The sequence below is a fragment of the Gigantopelta aegis genome, chromosome 3 (assembly GCF_016097555.1).
Source record: "Gigantopelta aegis isolate Gae_Host chromosome 3, Gae_host_genome, whole genome shotgun sequence".
Lineage (NCBI taxonomy): Eukaryota > Metazoa > Mollusca > Gastropoda > Neomphalida > Peltospiridae > Gigantopelta > Gigantopelta aegis.
Genome location: NC_054701.1, coordinates 7,326,551 through 7,345,859, shown reverse-complemented (window position 1 = coordinate 7,345,859; position 19,309 = coordinate 7,326,551). Strand labels below are relative to the sequence as shown.

At 39.5% G+C, this 19,309-nt stretch overlaps 1 protein-coding gene across 2 annotated transcripts; it reads left to right on the top strand.

Moving 5' to 3' along the window:
• Positions 1–14,486: 14,486 nt before the first annotated feature.
• On the top strand, positions 14,487–18,932 carry LOC121367455 (beta-1,3-galactosyltransferase 5-like). Of its 2 annotated transcripts, none has more exons than XM_041491635.1 (2): positions 14,487–14,545; positions 17,649–18,932. In XM_041491635.1, the coding sequence occupies exon 2, from the start codon at positions 17,655–17,657 to the stop codon at positions 18,804–18,806; it is 1,152 nt and encodes a 383-aa protein (XP_041347569.1). In that variant the 5' UTR covers positions 14,487–14,545; positions 17,649–17,654; the 3' UTR covers positions 18,807–18,932. The 2 variants fall into 2 exon arrangements, with proteins under 2 accessions (XP_041347569.1, XP_041347568.1); XM_041491634.1 differs by lacking the exon at positions 14,487–14,545 and adding an exon at positions 14,559–15,198.
• The last annotated feature ends 377 nt before the right edge of the window (positions 18,933–19,309 follow it).

Sequence of the window (19,309 nt, the reverse complement as noted above, 5' to 3'; positions counted from 1 at the left end):
CCAACGCAGCAGACAATTTGTCTGGCATGGGCCATTTCACACTCAGTGGGGTGTACTTGTTCATTTAAACTTGGTACCTCCCAATGTTTGAGCTAGCCCAAATTGTGGGGGCCTTTCTGGGGCGTCTGGGGGCGTTTTGCAGCAGTTGGCGTGTCTGTCACATATGACCTCATTGTAAGGTTGATAGTGTGCACAGTTTAGAAGTGGTTCTGACTGGTACCTCCTATGTTTGAGCTAGACCCATTTCAGGGGCTATTTAAGGGTAGCCAGGGTTCACACGCAGCAGGTGGGCCCCGGCAGAAATCCATTTCTGTAAATGTCAAGTTACTCCGTATGTGTCCCACTACTCAGATATTAGTACCTCGTTCGTTTGACCTCGATGCCCTGGGCTCCCGGTCTAATAGATGCTTATTGATTTATACATGTGATATGTATTTATGATGTTGAATTAGTTAATACAGACATACTACGATAAACTGTTCAATTCTGCTACTTGAAATTCTGATTTCAACATATAGCCGCTTTCCGCAAGTATCAATAGTAACAACAACAAGATGGTGGCCATGCACCTGTGCACCCGCACAGTACACGGCAAAGTCAAAACGCAACGTACTTCTGAATAAATAATTTAACAAAGTATAATTTTGGGAAAAATACCCTTGAATTACTTATTTTTTTTGGTCAGAACGGCGGTAAAATAAAATAAAAAATGTAGGTTTGCATTTTTATTTTTCCAGCGGGACTTTTTAATGAACTTCGGCGGATCCGTAAACCGATTAATCAAAAACGACTGGCCTTAATAAATAATACATACAATTTGGGGGATAGTATGCTTCCTTGACACAATCCTCTTTTCAAAGAAAGTGCGAAGAGAAACTACTGTTCACTAAAAAATGAATGAATGAATGAATGTTTAATGACACCCCAGCACGAAAAATACATCGGCTATTGGGTGTCAAACTTTGGTAAATACAAACAGAGTGATGAGCAACATGAATATAAAAATTCAAGAGTTAAATAAAATCACATGTAAAGAACTGTGCAAAAATACAAATATCACAAATAAATACTTTTAACATTTACAATAAAGGTCAGTATCATGTAAAAAGTGTAATGTAAGTTCTGGATGGAATCGAAATTATTCCATCACATTTCGTTGTCCAAATATATCTTTTCCAGTTTCTTTCACATACCTACACTCCACCAAAACGTGGAATACCGCCAGAGTACACTGACAGTGCACACACTGAGGCGGAGGATCTTTATTCAAAATAAATGATTGAGTCAAGTAAGTATGACCGATGCGACCACGACACAATACTATTTCATCCTTCCTACACTGCCTATAGGAAGACTGCCACTCTACCAAGACTGGCTTGATAGCACGAAGCTTGTCGCATCCGCACCGTCCCAATCATATTGCTAAGTCGAAAAGATAAATTGGTTGATGCTATGTTTAAAATCAGTATAAGGTACACCAACCCTGAGATGAGGCAAATCCAAAGCAGACTTGGCAGCTGAATCTGCCTTTTCATTGCCCCTGATGCCAACATGGCTGGGCACCCAACAAAATACAATATCTTTATTGGCAAGCGATAAAAAGACACACTTTCGTATCACCATCCCAATTAAAGGATGATCCAGCTTCATATTGCGCAAAGCTTGGAGACACGAAAGTGAATCAGTAAAAATAATAAATTTGGAAGCACTAGAATCCTTTATTTCTTCCAAGGCTTTAATGACTGCCCAAACTTCAGCACTAAAGATCGATGCCGAGTCAGGCAGTCTCATGGAAAGTATTGTGTCTGATGGAAAAACTGTAGCACAAGCCACAGAATTCCCATCCCGCGATCCATCTGTATACACAGGAATGTAATCACAGTACCTGTCCTGAATTTCCATGAATAATTGTTTATAAATAAAAGCATCTGTACGATCTTTCTTCAGATGCGAAAGATCAGACACAATTTTAGGTGGTGTAATACACCATGGTGGTAAAACAAAATATGAAGGGGTTTCCAAAGTGTCTGAACGCTTAATGCGAAGACCAAATGTACGAATAGCATTGGGCCTTGCATCAAAAAATTCATATATTTGTTGTCAAACACTGCATCATGTGTAGGATGTGTTGGCAATGAATTAAATCGTGGTGGCATACTGCAGAGAAAGCTTGGCACGTCTAGAACCCAAACAAGGTTCGTGTGCATCAACATACAAGCTCTCTACAGGAGATATTCTAAATGCACCAAGATATAGCCTAAGTCCCTGCTTGTGTATAGGTTCTAGCATATGCAAATAAGACTTGGGTGCCGACCCATACACAATGCATCCGTAATCTAGTTTAGACCTCACAAGAGATCGATACGGACGGAGCATAACCTTTCGGTCCGCTCCCATTCTGTATTACCAATAACGTTTAAAATATTAAGAGCTTTCAAGCTCTTCTTTTTAACATATTTAAGATGGGGCAGAAAAGATAGCTTCCTGTCAAATATAACCCCCAGAAATTCTCCTCCACAACCGGAATCGGATTTTTGTCCAAAAACATCTGTGGATCTAAGTGGAGACCTCTTTTCTGGCAGATATGCATACAAACCGTTTTTGCGTTTGAGAATCGAAAGCCATTGTCAGTTGCCCATTGATGAAGTTTATTGAAACAAAGCTGCAACTTACGTTCAGTGATACTCATATTGGACGATCTATAGCAAATCTGAAAATCATCGACATATACGGAGCAATCCACACCAGGTGTTAAACACTAGGTGATGCTGTTAATTTTCACAGAAAATAAAGTTACAGACAGGATACTACCTTGAGGTACACCCATCTCCTGTGGATAAATGTTGGACAAAGTCGACCCCACCCGGAGATTTATCTCTTAAAAATTGAGATATAAAAACAGGAAGTCGACCTCTTAGGCCCATGCCATGGAGATCGTTTAAAATCCCATACTTCCACGTGGTATCGTAAGCTTTCTCCAAATCAAAAAACACAGAAACCAAGTGCTGATTATGGATGAAAGCCTCCCTACAAAACGTTTCAAATCTTAACAAGATGATCAACTGTGCTACGTCTAGATCTGAACCCACATTGCACGTTAGTGAGAAATTTGTGAGATTCAAGATACCAGACAAGTATACGATTGATCATGCGTTCCATGGTTTTACAAATGCAACTTGTCAAAGCGATAGGGCGATAACTAGTAGGATTAGATGGATCCTTACCAGGCTTGGGAATAGGAATGATAATTGCTTTCCTCCAATCAGAAGGAAAGTCTCCAGAAATCCAGATGTTATTAAAAATATTCAAAAGACCCATCAAAGATGATTCACGTAAATGCTTTAATAACTGATAATGAATTTCATCTGGCCCTACTCAAGCATCCATAGAGAAACGCCTGTTGTACACTTCAGCATTTTCAGATGAAAAATTAATGGGACTGCTTTTCAGCTTTAGTTCGGACAGATGTGAAAGCATCTGTACTGAAAGCAGAAGATGAGTTATGAGAAAAGTTGTCTGCCAATGCATTGGCAATGTCACGATGAGACGTGACATCCGTGTCATTGACAAACAAATGATGAACTCTAATACTGGATTCTTTACCTTTGATTTTACGTATCCTATCCCAGACAGATTTAACTGTAGTTTGTGAATTCAACTTGGAGACAAAAGTTCTCCAAGATGATTTCTTACTCTGTCTAATCTCTCTGCGAGCCTTAGCCCTAGCAATACGAAATGCATCCAGGTTGTCTGCTGTAGGTTCACGTTTGAACCGCTCTTTGAATGCATCTTTGCACATATCATTAAACCATGGTTTATTGAAACGCTTTGGCACTGCCGAAGTCTTAGGAATAGTTTCATCTGCAATGTCCTTCAAGATGGAAGTGAACAAAGACATGGGATCATCAGCATCAGTAATGGCAAATTGTTGCAGACGAGTGCTGCACAGATGCACCTCTGGACCCTTTCAAGCGATGGAGGTCCATCATTGTCCAAAATAATGAGAAAGTGGTCACTACCACAAGGGTCTGAACCAACTTTCCAGGAGAAATCAAGAAAAAGTGTAGGACTACAAAGAGTTAAATCTATAGAAGTGAAAGAACCACTTGCATAATGAAAACATGTATGACTTTGATCATTGAATAAAAGTAAGTTATTTTTGAGAATTAAGTCTTCTAATTGTTTTCCTCTAATATTGATATCCTCGCATCCACACAAAGTGTGGTGACCATTAAAATCTCCCATAATAATAAAGGGAGTAGGGAGCTGATCAAGAAGACCTTGAAGATCCCTAGGATTAAAATTAAAATGATTACGAGGTGGCATGTAAACTGAGTACAGAGTAACAGTTTTGAGCCTTCACTTTGACAGCCACAGCTTGTAAATTGGTATTTAATGTTACTTTACTCCAAGGAATGTTTTCATTAACAAGAATGGAAACACCCACAGATGCTCTATTTTCAGTTTCTTGAAACTTATGATAGAGGTTAAATCCTCTCATGGTAATATCATCAGTGTCCTTCAAGAAAGTTTCCTGAAGACACACTGCAAGAGGATTATGTTTTATAATTAAAATACTTAATTCATCAAAATTGGGCCTAAGCCGACGGCAGTTCCACTGAATGACTGAATTAGTCACCAGGGGGACGTATGGGATTGATCTTTGTTTTTTCCTTTGACTTAGATCGTGAGTGATTTTGAGGCAAATCATCCATCTCATCACCCACGTCCATCGCCAAAGAATCAAACGAATTACTTATCGGGACAGAACACACTTCCATTTTTTTCAAACGTCCCGAAGAGTACTCCTTACTGGCTTTCTTTCCTTTTCCTGACGGAGGAGGACCACTAGGGCCTGGCACCATAGTAGTCGACCTACCTGATGGATTCTGCGAATCCAGTGACACTTGTGTAACTTTTGTACACGTTTTAGGTGTTTGGGAAGCTTCCTGCTGCTTCTGCGAAACTTCATTGTGTTTCTGGGCTGCCTTATCAGCCTGTTTAGCAGCTTTTTAAATATCAGAAAGCATTCGATATTTAGCCTCATCATATCTCCAAGTGATGTCAGTATTAGTTGAAATACTTCTTGTGGAAACCTTGACTGCCGTAGCATACGATTTACCTGCTACGACATGTGTTTCTGTTTCCACAAGTTTTCTAGCCTCAGGAAATGGCAAGTTTTTGTCAACTTTAATCTGGTGTACCCTTTTCTCGAATTTCCATCTGGCACATTCTCTCGAATATGCGAAATGGTTCCCCTTACAGTTGATACAAAGAATATCATTAGTACATGTTTCGCTGTCATGGTCAAACTGACCACAACGAGCACATGTCAACTTGTTTCGACATGCAGTTTGACCATGACCAAACTTCTGACACTTAAAACAGCGTAAGGGATTCGGTATATATGGCACAACAGATATACTGAGATATCCGGCTTTGATTGAGGAAGGACTGGTGTATTGAAAGTTAAGATCAAAGTATTCGTTGGAACAAACTCATTGTTCTGACAAATATTAATCCTTTTCACCGATGTCACTCCCTGCGATGACACATTTTCAGTTATTTCATGTTCAGTGACTCCTTCCAGATCTCTTGACCGGATTACCCCCTTCGATGAATTGAGGGAGGCGTGAGGTGATACCTTTACTGGCACATTACACAATGAAGTTGACTTAAAAGAAGACACGATGAATGCCTCGCAGTCATACCTTCTACCAGTAACGAACTACTTTTCAGTTTTTTCACAGACTTTGGCTCGCCAGCCAAGCCGACAAGCCCCTTCTGAATAGCAAATGGAGATAATTTGCTCAAGGCCCCATCAACAGACGAACTGATGACCAAGAACCTCGGCCAGGATTCAGAAGTAATAACTTTTGACTTTTTCAAGTTCAAACTAGTCCTGGACTCCTCATCAGATGATGAGGAATCCGCAACCTCGGTGTGGTACCTTTTCAGGGTCACATCTGAAGTTTGAGATTTGTTTTTACCCATAGTGTAGAGTCATGAATTCATCAACCATGCCCCCACCCATCACAAAGTCCAACAAGGGGACATGAAGCTGCGGATAACCACCAGACAATCATGCCAGGGATATATGGTTAATATACTCTGGCAATAACAAAAACAAAGGAAATCACCTGATTGACCCTAGCCACCGCCCCAAGAGCAACAAATACACATGGCTATTCAAGGAATGGTTATTCTTGGCAAATATAATAAAAAATGTTTGTTTGCTCCAGAGCTTGGCGTGACCAGCCGATTGATCAGCTCGGGCCTCCCTTACCACTCATCTGGCTGAACTCCAGGCCAAAGTGGTGTGTTGCCAGAAAACATACCCGCAGATATGCCCCCAACTCAACCACCAGGATCCCATCATCCAGCATTACGGGATGTACCTTACGGCCAACAAGGTGCCCGAAAAGGGGAGTTGTGCTGTATTGGCCATTCTCAAAGAGAATGTTACAGCACGCGCAGGGGTTAAACTAAATGAATGCGTCAAATATGTATGGCCGATGCGGGTACGGCACAAGACTACTTCATCCTTCCTGCATCGCCTGTAGTATGCCTGCCACTCTCCCAGGACTGCCTTGACACAATGAAGCTTGTTCGCAACCGCACTGTCCCAATCGTCTTGACAAGTCGAAAAGATATATTGGTTAATATGAAATTTAAAATCACTGTTGGGGACACCAACATGGACACGGGGCAAGTTCAAAGCAGACTTGGCAGCAACATCTGCCTTTTAGTTACCATTAATGCCAACATGGCTGGGTACCCAACAAAATCTTTATTGGCAATTGATAAAAAGACACACTTTCGTATCACCATCCCAACAAGAGATGCTCAAATTTCATGTATTGTAGAGCTTGGAGAAACGAAAGCGAGTCTGTAAAAATAATATACTTGGATGCACATGAATCCTTAATCTGTTCCAGGGCTTTAATGATTGCCCAAATTTCAGCAGTAAAGATTGATGCTGAATCGGGCAATCTCATGGAAATTATTGCGCCTGATGGAAACACTGTAGCACAAGCCACAGAATTCCCATCCCGTGATCCGTCTGTGTAAACAGGAATGTAATCACAGTACCGCTCTTGGATTTCCAAGAAATGTTGTTTATAAATAACTGCATCTGTGCGATCTTTTTTTAGATGCACCAGATGAAATACAATGTTTGGTGGTTTGATACACCAAGGTGGCAAAATAAAATATGAAGGTGTCTCCAAAATGTCTGTTAAATCAATGTTGGAAACTGATAAAAACTGCTTAATGCAAAGACCAAATGTTCGAATCGCATTCGCATCAAATAATTTCATATATCTATCATCAAACACCGCATTGTGTGCAGGATGTTTTGGCATTGATTTAATCTTTGAAGCATACTGCGGAGAAATCTTTGCACGTCTAGCACCCAAACTAGATTCGTATACATCGACGTACAAGCTCTCCACAGGAGATGTTTTGAAAGCACCAAGACAAAGCCTAAGTGCCTGTTTGTGTGTAGGATCTAGCATTTTCAAGTAAGACTTATGTGGTGACCCATACACAATGCACCCATAATCAAGCTTAGACCGAACTAAAAATCTATAACCTTTCTATCTGCTCCCCATTCAATCTTGCCAATAACCTTTAAGATATTGAGGGCCTTTAAGCCCTTCTTTTTCACATACTGTAAATGAGGAACTAAAGATAGCCTCCTGTCGAAAATAACCCCAGAAATTTGGACTCCTCCACAACTGGAACCGGACTTTTGTCCAGAAACAGCAGAGGATCTAAACGGTGACCTCTTTTCTGGCAGATATGCATACAGACGGTTTTTGATTGAGAATCGAAATCCATTGTCACTTGCCCATTGTTGAAGTTTATTCAACAAAGCTGCACCTAACGTTCATTGATACTCATACTGGACGACCTGTAGCAAATCTGAAAATCGTCGACATATAACGAGCTTTCAACGCCAGGTTTTAAACACTGTTAATGTTCACTGAAAATAAAGTTACTGACAGGATGCTACCTTGTGGCACACCCATCTCTTGGGAGTGGGAATCGTAGATCCCACTCGTACCTTGAAAAACCTATTCTGTAAGACATTTGAGATAAGGTCAGGCATATGGCCTCTTAGGTCCATGCCATAGAGGTCTTTCAAAATCCCATACTTCCACGTGGTATCATAAGATTTCTCGAGGTCAAAAAAATCTTATGATGATGTTGTGTGTGTATGTGAATGTTGGAAAGACGTTACATGAAACATCACGTTTTAAAATAAAACCTTATCATTGGCTATTGGCTAATAACAAGCTAGGGCGTTGTCCAAACGAAATACGATATTCTCAACAGAACATCGTAACCTAGAAAACTGAAATAAAATGCATACAGTAAATATTGAAATAAACTAATTACAAATACTTACTTCCCGTTACAGAGACACGAAAGTGACTCTGTAAAACTAATATATTTGGATGCACATGAATCCTTAATCTGTTCCAGGGCTTTGAAGATAGTCGGAAACTAACCCTTTCCCAGTTAGCTCCCCCAGTTAACAAATGGCGTTCCGACATCTACATTATGGCTTAAAGGAACTTGTGAAGATCTGGATCACAGCATTCACTGCATCGGCCAGCATATGATCAAACAACTTCCTAGAAGCCATGTCAGTAAGAATACTGAGACGTTCCTTCCAGTCACAACCAATAGCACGGGTCATGGCGTAATCCCTCGATTCATCTACCTAGGAGGATGTCTGACTCGTGTAGACCTCTGTGGAATAGGCACTGGAATACCAATATTGTCTTGAGACTTCGGCGAAGAATCGAAATCCAACTCACCTGCCACCTCTTCCATAGCTGATCCTTCATGGCCTGTTTCAGCTACTTCAACAGACGCCTCAGTTGAGCGTCCTGGTGTAGAAGCACTGACTGGATCCATGACACCTACAGAATCCGTGTCAGCAGCGTGTGGGGTGCTGGCATCTGTAAGTTCTGGGATCACCGCATCTCTGACCAACACAACAGAGTCCAGAATATGAATCGTCGCGCAACTCATGCGAAAGTATTCTCTTTGGAGGAAGGTGGCTTAGTCTTGGTCTTGGTCTTGGTGGTTGTGGCATATCCTGGTCATACAAGTCAATGGGCAACAGAAGATTCCTGTGCAGTGTTCTATTTCTTCCCTGCCCATTCCCCTTCTGTACCACAAACACTGATACATCCTTATTTGGCTGGTCAAAATGGCGAAAGAATCTTCTTCTCGTCCATCGGCAATCTTGTGTTTCCCCTCAAATGTCAAGGTTCGAACCAAAATTGTCGCCCGTCTGTAGAATGGACCCTCGCACTTTGACGTCACAGTTCTTCTGGCGTTTCCTACCGTCTTCAGTTGCCTTGGAAGCCAAGTTGTAGGAATCCGGTAACCTCTGACGAAAAGCTGAAGCATAGTCACGCAGGCTTTGCTTGTCCTGTTTTGGTTCCAAACCAAGAGCAACATCCACTGATAGTCGTGGATTCCTGCCAAACATAAACGAAAATGGAGAATAGCCCGTAGACTCATGCCTAGTACAATTGTAAGCATGAACCAACGGAGCTACGTGACTCTTCTAGTCAACCTTCTCAACAGGATCCAGGGTACCAAGCATGTTTAACAGCGTCCTGTTAAATTGCTCAGTCATACCATTACCCATTGGGTGATATAGTTTAGTCTTGGACTTCTGTATGCCTGAAATAGGACATAATGCCTTCAAAAGTTTACTTTCAAAATGTGCACCCTGGTCAGAATGCAAACGCTGAGGAAATCCATAATGAACAATAAAATGGTTAAATAATACCTCTGCAGGTATCCTATCAATTTGGTTCCTCATAGGTATGGCCTGAGCATAACGGGTAAAATTATCTGTTATAACCAGTATATGTTTCTAGAGTTAAAAAATCAAGACACCCTAACTCAAGAGGTTGCCATGTAGTTATGTTGATTAATGGTACAGCGATATTGGTTTGTCCCTTACGACGAAGACATCTGCCGCAGGCTTTGATCCACTCATCAACACTTTTGTTCATGGCACGCCAGTAGAATCTGTCCTTTAAAAGAGAAAGTGTCCTATCTCGACGCATGTGTCCATCATCGTTATGAATACCTCTATCGGCTGTGGCACGAAACTTTACAGGAAGTACCAGCTGCATCTTTTGCTCCCCATTCACTGTTACACTCCTCGTTGCAGTTTTAAATGGTCGAATTCCCTGTACGAAGACACGGCCTCTGAACAACGAGGAAGAGCATCAATGGATGGCCTTTTACCGTGACACAGATTTTTCAGGAATGGTTCAATCACTGTATCATTGGTTTGATGATGTCTCCAATCCCTGGACGTCATGTTACTAATTGAAGCACAATCATCATTATCATCGATGACATCAGCTGACATACACAGATTTTCCACATAATTTGGAACCTGGCATGCTGCTGAAATCGCCTTAATGACTCTGCAGTAATAGTTGGTCGTTGTTGATCAGTTCTGTTTTCTGGAAGACGAGATAGAGCTTCGGCATCAGCATTACACTTTCCTGATCTGTAAAGAATGTTAAAATCATAGGATGCCAAAGATGCCAACCACCTATGTCCCGTAGCATCCAACTCAGCGGTTGTTAGAACATACGTGAGAGAGTTGTTATCTGTATACACAACAAACTTGTGACCATACAAATAATCACTGAACTTTTCAGATACTGCCCACTTTAGAGCTAAAAACTCAGTTTATGAGCATGATAATTACGCTCAGTCTTGGAAAGACCACGGCTGGCATAAGCTATCACCCTCTTTGTTTCATCCTGTTCTTGGTACAGCACTGCCCCAAGTCCATCAATACTGGCATCTGTATGCAGCTCAAATGGAAGAGTATTTGCATATGCCAATATGGGAGGTGACGTCAAAGTATGCTTTAGCTGATCGAAAGCATTCTGCTGATCTGTTCCCCACATCCATTCTACTCCAGTCGATCCTTTCCTAGACGTAGTTCTGGTTGGTGGAAGAAGCATTGTGAGTGGACGTGCTGTTCTTCAGTTAGACCCTCTGAAGGAAGAGTAATCTCCCAATAATATACAACTAATATTATTATTATCGTCTGTCAACGTCAAGAGTGAGGCAATATGTCAGGAGCTAAACGAGTGAGAAAAACAAACTTTAGTCAATCTGAATTAGAAATATCAACAGACGAAGTTCTGAGTAATCATACTGTATTATTTTCTTCTTTTTTGTCAACCGTAACCAACAAAAGAAAGACTGAATATTTGGGATGGAATGGCAGAAAAGTTAGTGTTTTTAATTTTAAAATAATATTGCTTTTTTTGTATATAATTACGTAATTTAGGGCACATTAAACATAAATAAATAATAGTTGGGTGTCATGGGCCCTACACATTGCGGTGAGGCTATATAGTCCGTCTTATCATTTTATAAAAAAAAAAAAATTGTAGGCCTAATGTTAGTTTGGTTCAACGTAAGATGAAAAGTAAGTCTTTTCAAAATAGGCCCTAACCCAAAAAAAATCCACAAAACTATTGCGTGCAATTTACAAATCAATCGACTCAGAAATAAATAAATTGTAGTAAATTACACAGTATGAAAAAGGGCGTTCCTTGTGAGACAGACTATAGGCCTACGTAAAGCACCCCATAAATATTCGTCCACTTCATTTCAGCATTCTTGTAATAGGGTTATTCTCTGTACAGTAGGACAAGTCGTGTCTTCAGTGTTTCAGAACGTATAATTTTAAAATGTATAGTTGATACTGGAAATTCTTATTAAGAGTGCTTCTGGAAAATATAAATGACATATAGATTGCATGGTTTCAAATACACAGTATTTCATAAATGAGCACCAACAAAACGCAGTATCATCAAACGTGCATGTCCTCGTAAAATATGGTTACCACAAAAAAGGAGCATATTTGTTTTATCGCATGCTGGAGCTTCACTAAAGCGTCACCACATTTAAGACAATGAATATTGATTTAAAATATTAAAATATCGCATGCTGGAGCATCACTAAAACGTCACCACATTTATGACAATCAATATTGATTTAAAATATTAAAATATCGCATGCTGGAGTATCACTAAAACGTCACCACATTTATGACAATCAATATTGATTTAAAATATTAAAATATCACATGCTGGAGCATCACTAAAACGTCACCACATTTATGACAATCAATATTGATTTAAAATATATGTTCTAGGAAAGGTCAATAAAATAAACCCTCTACTGGTTACTGAACTTGTGTCCCGGAAATCACGTTATTTACGAGCCTGGCATTGTTTCAGGAAGTAACATGGTTACAAATACACAATAACTATTAATGTTAATTCAATAATACAGGTAACACCATATGCATAATGCGAAACACTTAAACATTTAATACAATTAAGCAAACTTTTGCTATATACGTGGAAATTAGAACATTGCTTCCGTAATTTTCAGGTCGTCACTTACTTAATCAGTCATAAGTATCTCAATAGCGTGTCTATTTGACTAGTATATAAATTTCCTGAAACTATATATCATACCTTTTATTAAAAATAAAAAAATCAGCAAAAGGTTTTGGTAAGGTCCATAACTCAAACGTGGTATTTACAGTCAAGGCATTGCTCACCAGTTACAGAACATCATTTACGAGTCAAACAATTTATTTTTTAAATCCTAAGATCGGTTTATGTTCCACAAATATATCATTCCATTTTTTTTTTTATCACACCGATAGTATATCAGTGTGGAAGACAACTTTGCACAGAGGTTCATTTTGAACACTTGAAAACAAGTCGACAGCAATCGACTGCATATTGAGACTGGATGACGGCAGGTAAATTAATTTTAAACTGTTAGGATGTTTATTAATGTCAGATACTAGTTATTTATTGCATTTGCCACTTGAATTATTATTTATTAAAATGTACTTACAACGATGATAAGATGTGTCCCGTAAATGATTTTCTTTGTCCCGTAAGTGATAAATTGTTGTCACATAAGTGTAAAATGTCATAAGAAAATGTAAGCCTATAAATGTTTAAAACATTATTTGCAGCTAAATAAAACGCACATATTCAATAACAAATGTGATAAACTTTGAACGAAACATGCACGTTAACTGAATTTCTCATGTTTTTGCAGTATGGCTAAAATGAAGTCCCAGCGCATGAAAGAATACAGAAAAAGACATTTGGAAAGGTTTGGTGATAAATGGTTGAAAGAAAAGAACGATAGAGTAATGGGCTATTATATTCCTGCATCACATACGAGTCCAGACAAGATAGAGAAAAGAATAAAAAAGGCCGTCAGAAAATACAGAGAACAATTGAAGAAGCTGGGTTAAAATTATCGTGAACATATAGAGCAAAAGACTAATGAACCAGATCCATCAAGGCATATAGCTTTAAGTGAAGATCCCAATGGGGTTAGCAGTACAAAAGAAGATGGCAACACGCCATCTGTGTTACAAATAAAGATGTCTTTCAGTAATTCTGGAAAGAAAAGAGTCCCGAGCATTAGCAAGAGCTTACAGAAGAATACAGATACTTGAGGATAAAATAGAAAACATTACTCGAAACCTCAACAATGCAAGGAAGAGACTTTCCAGATCTCAACAAAAATCAAAAGCCCAAAAACTGACACCAAGAAGTAAAACTGATCACGTACTTAAGAAAGCAGGAATAAACCCAAACCATGCAAAAGATGTCAGGAGAAGGATATTGTATGCTGAATGTATAGCTTATACATTCAGCATACAATATCCTTCTCCTGACATCTTTTGCATGGTTTGGGTTTATATTAGCAAACGTGAGGTGCGAGCGCTGACAAAAGGTTTTAAAGAAAACACTGACTGTTTTCTAGGCTGTGCCTCCACTTAAAGGGACATTCCTGAGTTTGCTACACTTTTTAACATGCTATTCACTAACAGAGACTTTTTCACGACTGTAAATATTAATGGCTGTATATTAAACGTGTTTCTGATCGTTCTAATATAGGTATTAGGTTAAATTTCATTTTACTTCCTAAAAACTATTTTAAGACAAAATGCAGTTTGGGCTTCTTACAAATATTAAGACGACCGGAACCACATTGAATATACAGACACTGATATTCTAAACAAGAAAATATATTTAATATGTAAGTTTAATCGTAGAAATATTTTATTCGTCGAAAATATCTTACAATGCAGCAAACTCGGGAATGTCCTTTTAACCGATTACATTACACAACAGTTACTGTTTACAGTAATAAACACTGTCCTTTGTATAATACTAGTGTATGAGGCTGGAAGTAAATGCAGTTCGTTTAATAGATTCCATAACTGGACAGTTCACAGTGTTTATTTCTTTCAAAAAAACTTGCAGACTAGGTGCTTATTAGAGGACATACGGTATATAAATCTCTGTTCGCGGAAGATATCGACCTAAATATAGTTAAAATGCGTGAACACTCCATTCAAACGCAAATCGAAATGACCAGCTGGTGACACGTGCGTTGTACTACATGCTCTATAACGTGTACAGATGAGCTGGTAAGGATGTTATTTTCTTATATTAATTGTTTGTGACAGATTCTAAAAGTGGAAATGGAAATATACGCATGTACATGTTGTATATTATTCCGAAAACTGAAATAATTCAAAGTTTGTTTTCCTTACCAAACAGAGCACATTGCTTAACCAATTATCGACCATTGGATGTCAAACATCTGATCATTCTGATACGTGGTCTTTAGAGGAAACTCGCTACATTTTTCTATTAGCGAGAGATCCTTTATATGAACTTTGCAGAAGATAGGACAACACATACCACGGGCTTTGATATTTCAGTCGTGAGGAAACTTTTTTGCACAGAAAAATCTCAATTTGTCCGTTGAGGAGGTTAGATCCCACGATCCAAGCACTTCAGGCGGAGGCTTTACCGACTCGGCTAAGATTTATTCCGACATTTTTACTAAGGATGAAGTTACGTACGACTGCACAGTGTGAAGCTTTTGTTTAACTGAATCGCCTGTATTAGATAGGTCAATTAAACCATTCAATCATCGGCTATTGGATGGTAAACATTTGATAATTGTGGCATATAGTATTCAGTGGAAACTGTCAATGATTGATTGATTGATTGAATGTTTGTTTAACGACACCCCAGCACAAAAATACATATCGGCTATTGGGTGTCACAAATGGTAAGTATATGAACATATTTATATAGACTCATGTAAAACCACAGTGTAAGGAGCTGTGGCGGGAAAGTATAATACAATATATAAAATCAAGTTAAGTATATCTTAAATTTTTGTATAGAAGTCAAAGTGTTTTAAAAACTTTACAATTAACATTGGATGGAATGTAAACGATTCCAAAACATTTCTGTTGCCAAATATATCATTTCTTGTCGGCTTGAGATGATCACACTCCACCAAAATGTGCCCCACAGTCAGTGTACACTGACAGTGTTCACACTGAGGAGGAGGGTCCTTCTTTAAAATAAATGAATGCGTCAAATATGTATGGCCGATGCGGGCACGGCATAAGACTACTTCATCCTTCCTGCATCGCCTGTAGGATGACTGCCACTCTCCTAGGACTGCCTTGACAGAATGAAGCTTATTCGCAACCGCATCGTCCCAATCATCTTGCCAAGTCGAAAAGATATATTGGTTAATATGAAATTTAAAATCACTGTAGGGGACACCAACATGGACACGGGGCAAGTTCAAAGCAGACTTGGCAGCAACATCTGCCTTTTCGTTACCCCTAATGCCAACATGGCTGGGTACCCAACACAGTATAACATCTTTATTGGCAATTGATAAAAAGACACACTTTCGTATCACCATCCCAACTAAGGGGTGCTCCAATTTCATGTACTGTAGAGCTTGAAGACACGAAAGTGAGTCTGTAAAAATAATATACTTGGATGCATATGAATCCTTAATCTGTTCCAGGGCTTTAATGATTGCCCAAATTTCAGCAGTAAAGATTGATGCTGAATCGGGCAATCTCATGGAAATTATTGTGTCTGATGGAAACACTGTAGCACAAGCCACCGAATTCCCATCCCGTGATCCGTCTGTGTAAACAGGAATGTAATCACAGTACCTTTCTTGGATTTCCATGAAATGTTGTTTATAAATAACTGCATCTGTGCGATCTTTTTTTAGATGCACAAGATCGAATACAATTTTTGGTGGTTTGATACACCAAGGTGGCAAAATAAAATATGAAGGCGTTTCCAAAATGTCTGTTAAATCAATGTTGGAAACTGATAAAAACTGCTTAATGCGAAGACCAAATGTTCGAATCGCATTCGGTTTCGCATCAAATAACTTCATATATTTATTATCAAACACCGCATTGTGTGCAGGATGTTTTGGCATTGATTTAATCTTTGTAGCATACTGCAGAGAAAGCTTTGCACGTCTAGCACCCAAACTAGGTTCGTGTGCATCGACGTACAAGCTCTCCACAGGAGATGTTTTGAAAGCACCAAGACAAAGCCTAAGTCCCTGGTTGTGTATAGGATCTAGCATTTGCAAGTAAGACTTACGTGCTGACCCATACACAATGCACCCATAATCAAGTTTAGACCGAACTAAAGATCTATAAAGTCGGAGCATAACCTTTCGATCTGCTCCCCATTCAGTCTTACCAATAACCTTTAAGATATTGAGGGCCTTTAAGCCCTTCTTTTTTACATACTGTAAATGAGGAACAAAAGATAGCCTCCTGTCAAAAATAACCCCCAGAAATTTGGTCTCCTCCACAACTGGAACCGGAGTTTTGTCCAGAAACAGCTGTGGATCTAAATGGTGACCTCTTTTCTGGCAGATATGCATACAGACTGTTTTTGACTTTGAGAATCGAAATCCATTGTCAGTTGCCCATTGTTGAAGTTTATTCAAACAAAGCTGCAACTGACGTTCAATGATACTCATACTGGACGACCTGTAGCAAATCTGAAAATCGTCGACTTTAAAAAAAACACCAATTAGCGGCAATTAACCTTTTCCCCACAGACAGGACAGCACATACTACGGTCTTTAAAACCTACGATCGCCATGCGGGTTTTCATCCTACGACCCATGTAATTGGAATGGACGAGCGCTGCATCGACTAAGCTAGATTACGCCCACAATCGGTGACGTGGTAGGAATGCTAATTTCCTCGTCCTCTAGGTACCTAGCTCAGTCACCTCCAGCCCTTCCCTTATTGATATCGATATGTAGGGGAAGGCTAGAGGAAACTCTATGTAATGCTTTGGCAATCGTCGACAACCAAATGGTCGCAAGCTACTGTCTAAAGTACACATTTTTTCCTAAATCTGATGCCACAGAACTTTAGTTTGATTATTACACAAGAAAGTACAGCGCAGGTTTCTTCGTGTAACGTTGGTACTAGTTAACAGCATGTAAATTTAATGTCATGGTGGACTCGAGAATAATCAAACGAAAGCACTGTGCCATGAGAATTTTGGGAAAAAAATTTGGTTGTCGACGATTGTCAAAGCATTAGATAGTTTCCTCTAGCCTTCCCCTACATATAAGGGGAGGGCTGGAGGTGACTCGAGCTACTAGATCTCAAAAACCTTCCGTCATTATCGCATTATATCAATATTTTATTACTTTATTTTCAGATTATCATGGCGGTATATTCAATGTCAGCAAAAGTGAGCAGAAATGCTAGTCTGTTTTCTGTACCTAGGATGCCTTTACGAAGAATCGGTACAGTGTATAAATATATAGCAGTGATGGCGTTATTGCTCGCATCCACCGGAATAGTTGTGCTACTTTGTGGAAAGAGAAACATAACATTAGACGACCTCACAGCTGAAAGGTCTGCTTCTTCTAGACGATCGGTCGGGAAGACAACGAGACAAACAGATCTACACATAGAAGGTCCGGTTGTAAATCCTCATCCGTTTCGCTATCTTTTGAATCCCGAGACTTTCTGCCACAAAAAGGATATATTCATCATAACATACGTTCACAGTGCACCGGACCATTTCGAGAAACGAGACGCAATTAGACAGACATGGGGCAAAATGAAGTATTATCTGAACAAAAGGGTTGAGGTAGTTTTTATCATGGGACAAGTCGCAAACGCAGGAGTGATGACGTCAGTGAGGAATGAGTCTGTTATCCATGGCGACGTAGTCCAGGAGGATTTCGTCGACAGTTATCATAACTTGACCTACAAGGCGATCGCTGGATTGAAGTGGGTGTCCACGTTCTGTAGACAAGCTGTGTATGTTTTAAAAACAAACGATGATATATTTGTTAATTTTTACGTGTTTATGCGATACATCCAGTCAACTGTAAAAGTACGCTACGGAAGGACAGGACTAATTCTGTGTAACGTTTGGCTAAACGATGCAGTGGAACGCAACAAACTTTCTGAATTATATCTGTCTAAAAAGGATTTTCCACAAAACTTCTTTCCGCCATTTTGTTCGGGTACGGCTTTTCTGATGAGTCGTGATATAACGGACGGGTTGTATATGATGTCTTACCGGACTCCGTTCTTCTGGATGGACGAACAGTACATTACAGGTGTGCTCATTGAGAAACTGAACATCACGCACAAACCGTACAACATTGCGTACAGTCTTCACCCTTCTGATTTTAGGAAACATGTGACGTCACACAAATACTATAACTATGCTTTCTTTCTTGTTGACAAACGTGATACAATGTACTATTTATGGAACACTGTGGTCGCCAGGGAAATCAAGGCAGTACATACCAATATTACAAATGTTAATCAGAACATAAATGTCAAATTAAGAATATGATGACGATGTCGGCGAGTTTATTTTTTTGTGGGGTTTTTTTAGTGGTATTAACTCATTTATGTCGAACGGATCTAGAATGTATAATTATACACAACAGCCATTTTAATAAACTGTTTATTTATTTCATTAGTACTAGTACTACTAGTTTAGCTGAGGTGTTGTGGTCTTGCATACATTATTATTGTTATTATTTATTGGTGTGGGACCGGCGTTGTGGTTAGGTCATCGGTCTACAGGCTGGTAGGTACTGGGTTCGGATCCCAGTCGAGGCATGGGATTTTTAATCCAGATATCGACTCCAAACCCTGAATGAGTGCTCAATGGGTTGGTGTAAACCACTTGCACCGTCCAGTGATTCGTAACTGGTTCAACAAAGGCCATGGTTTGTGCTATCCTGCCTGTGGGAAGCGCAAATAAAAGATCCTTTGCTGCCGGTCGTAAAAGAGTAGCCTATGTGGCGACAGCGGGTTTCCTCTTAAAAAAACATTCACAATGACCATATG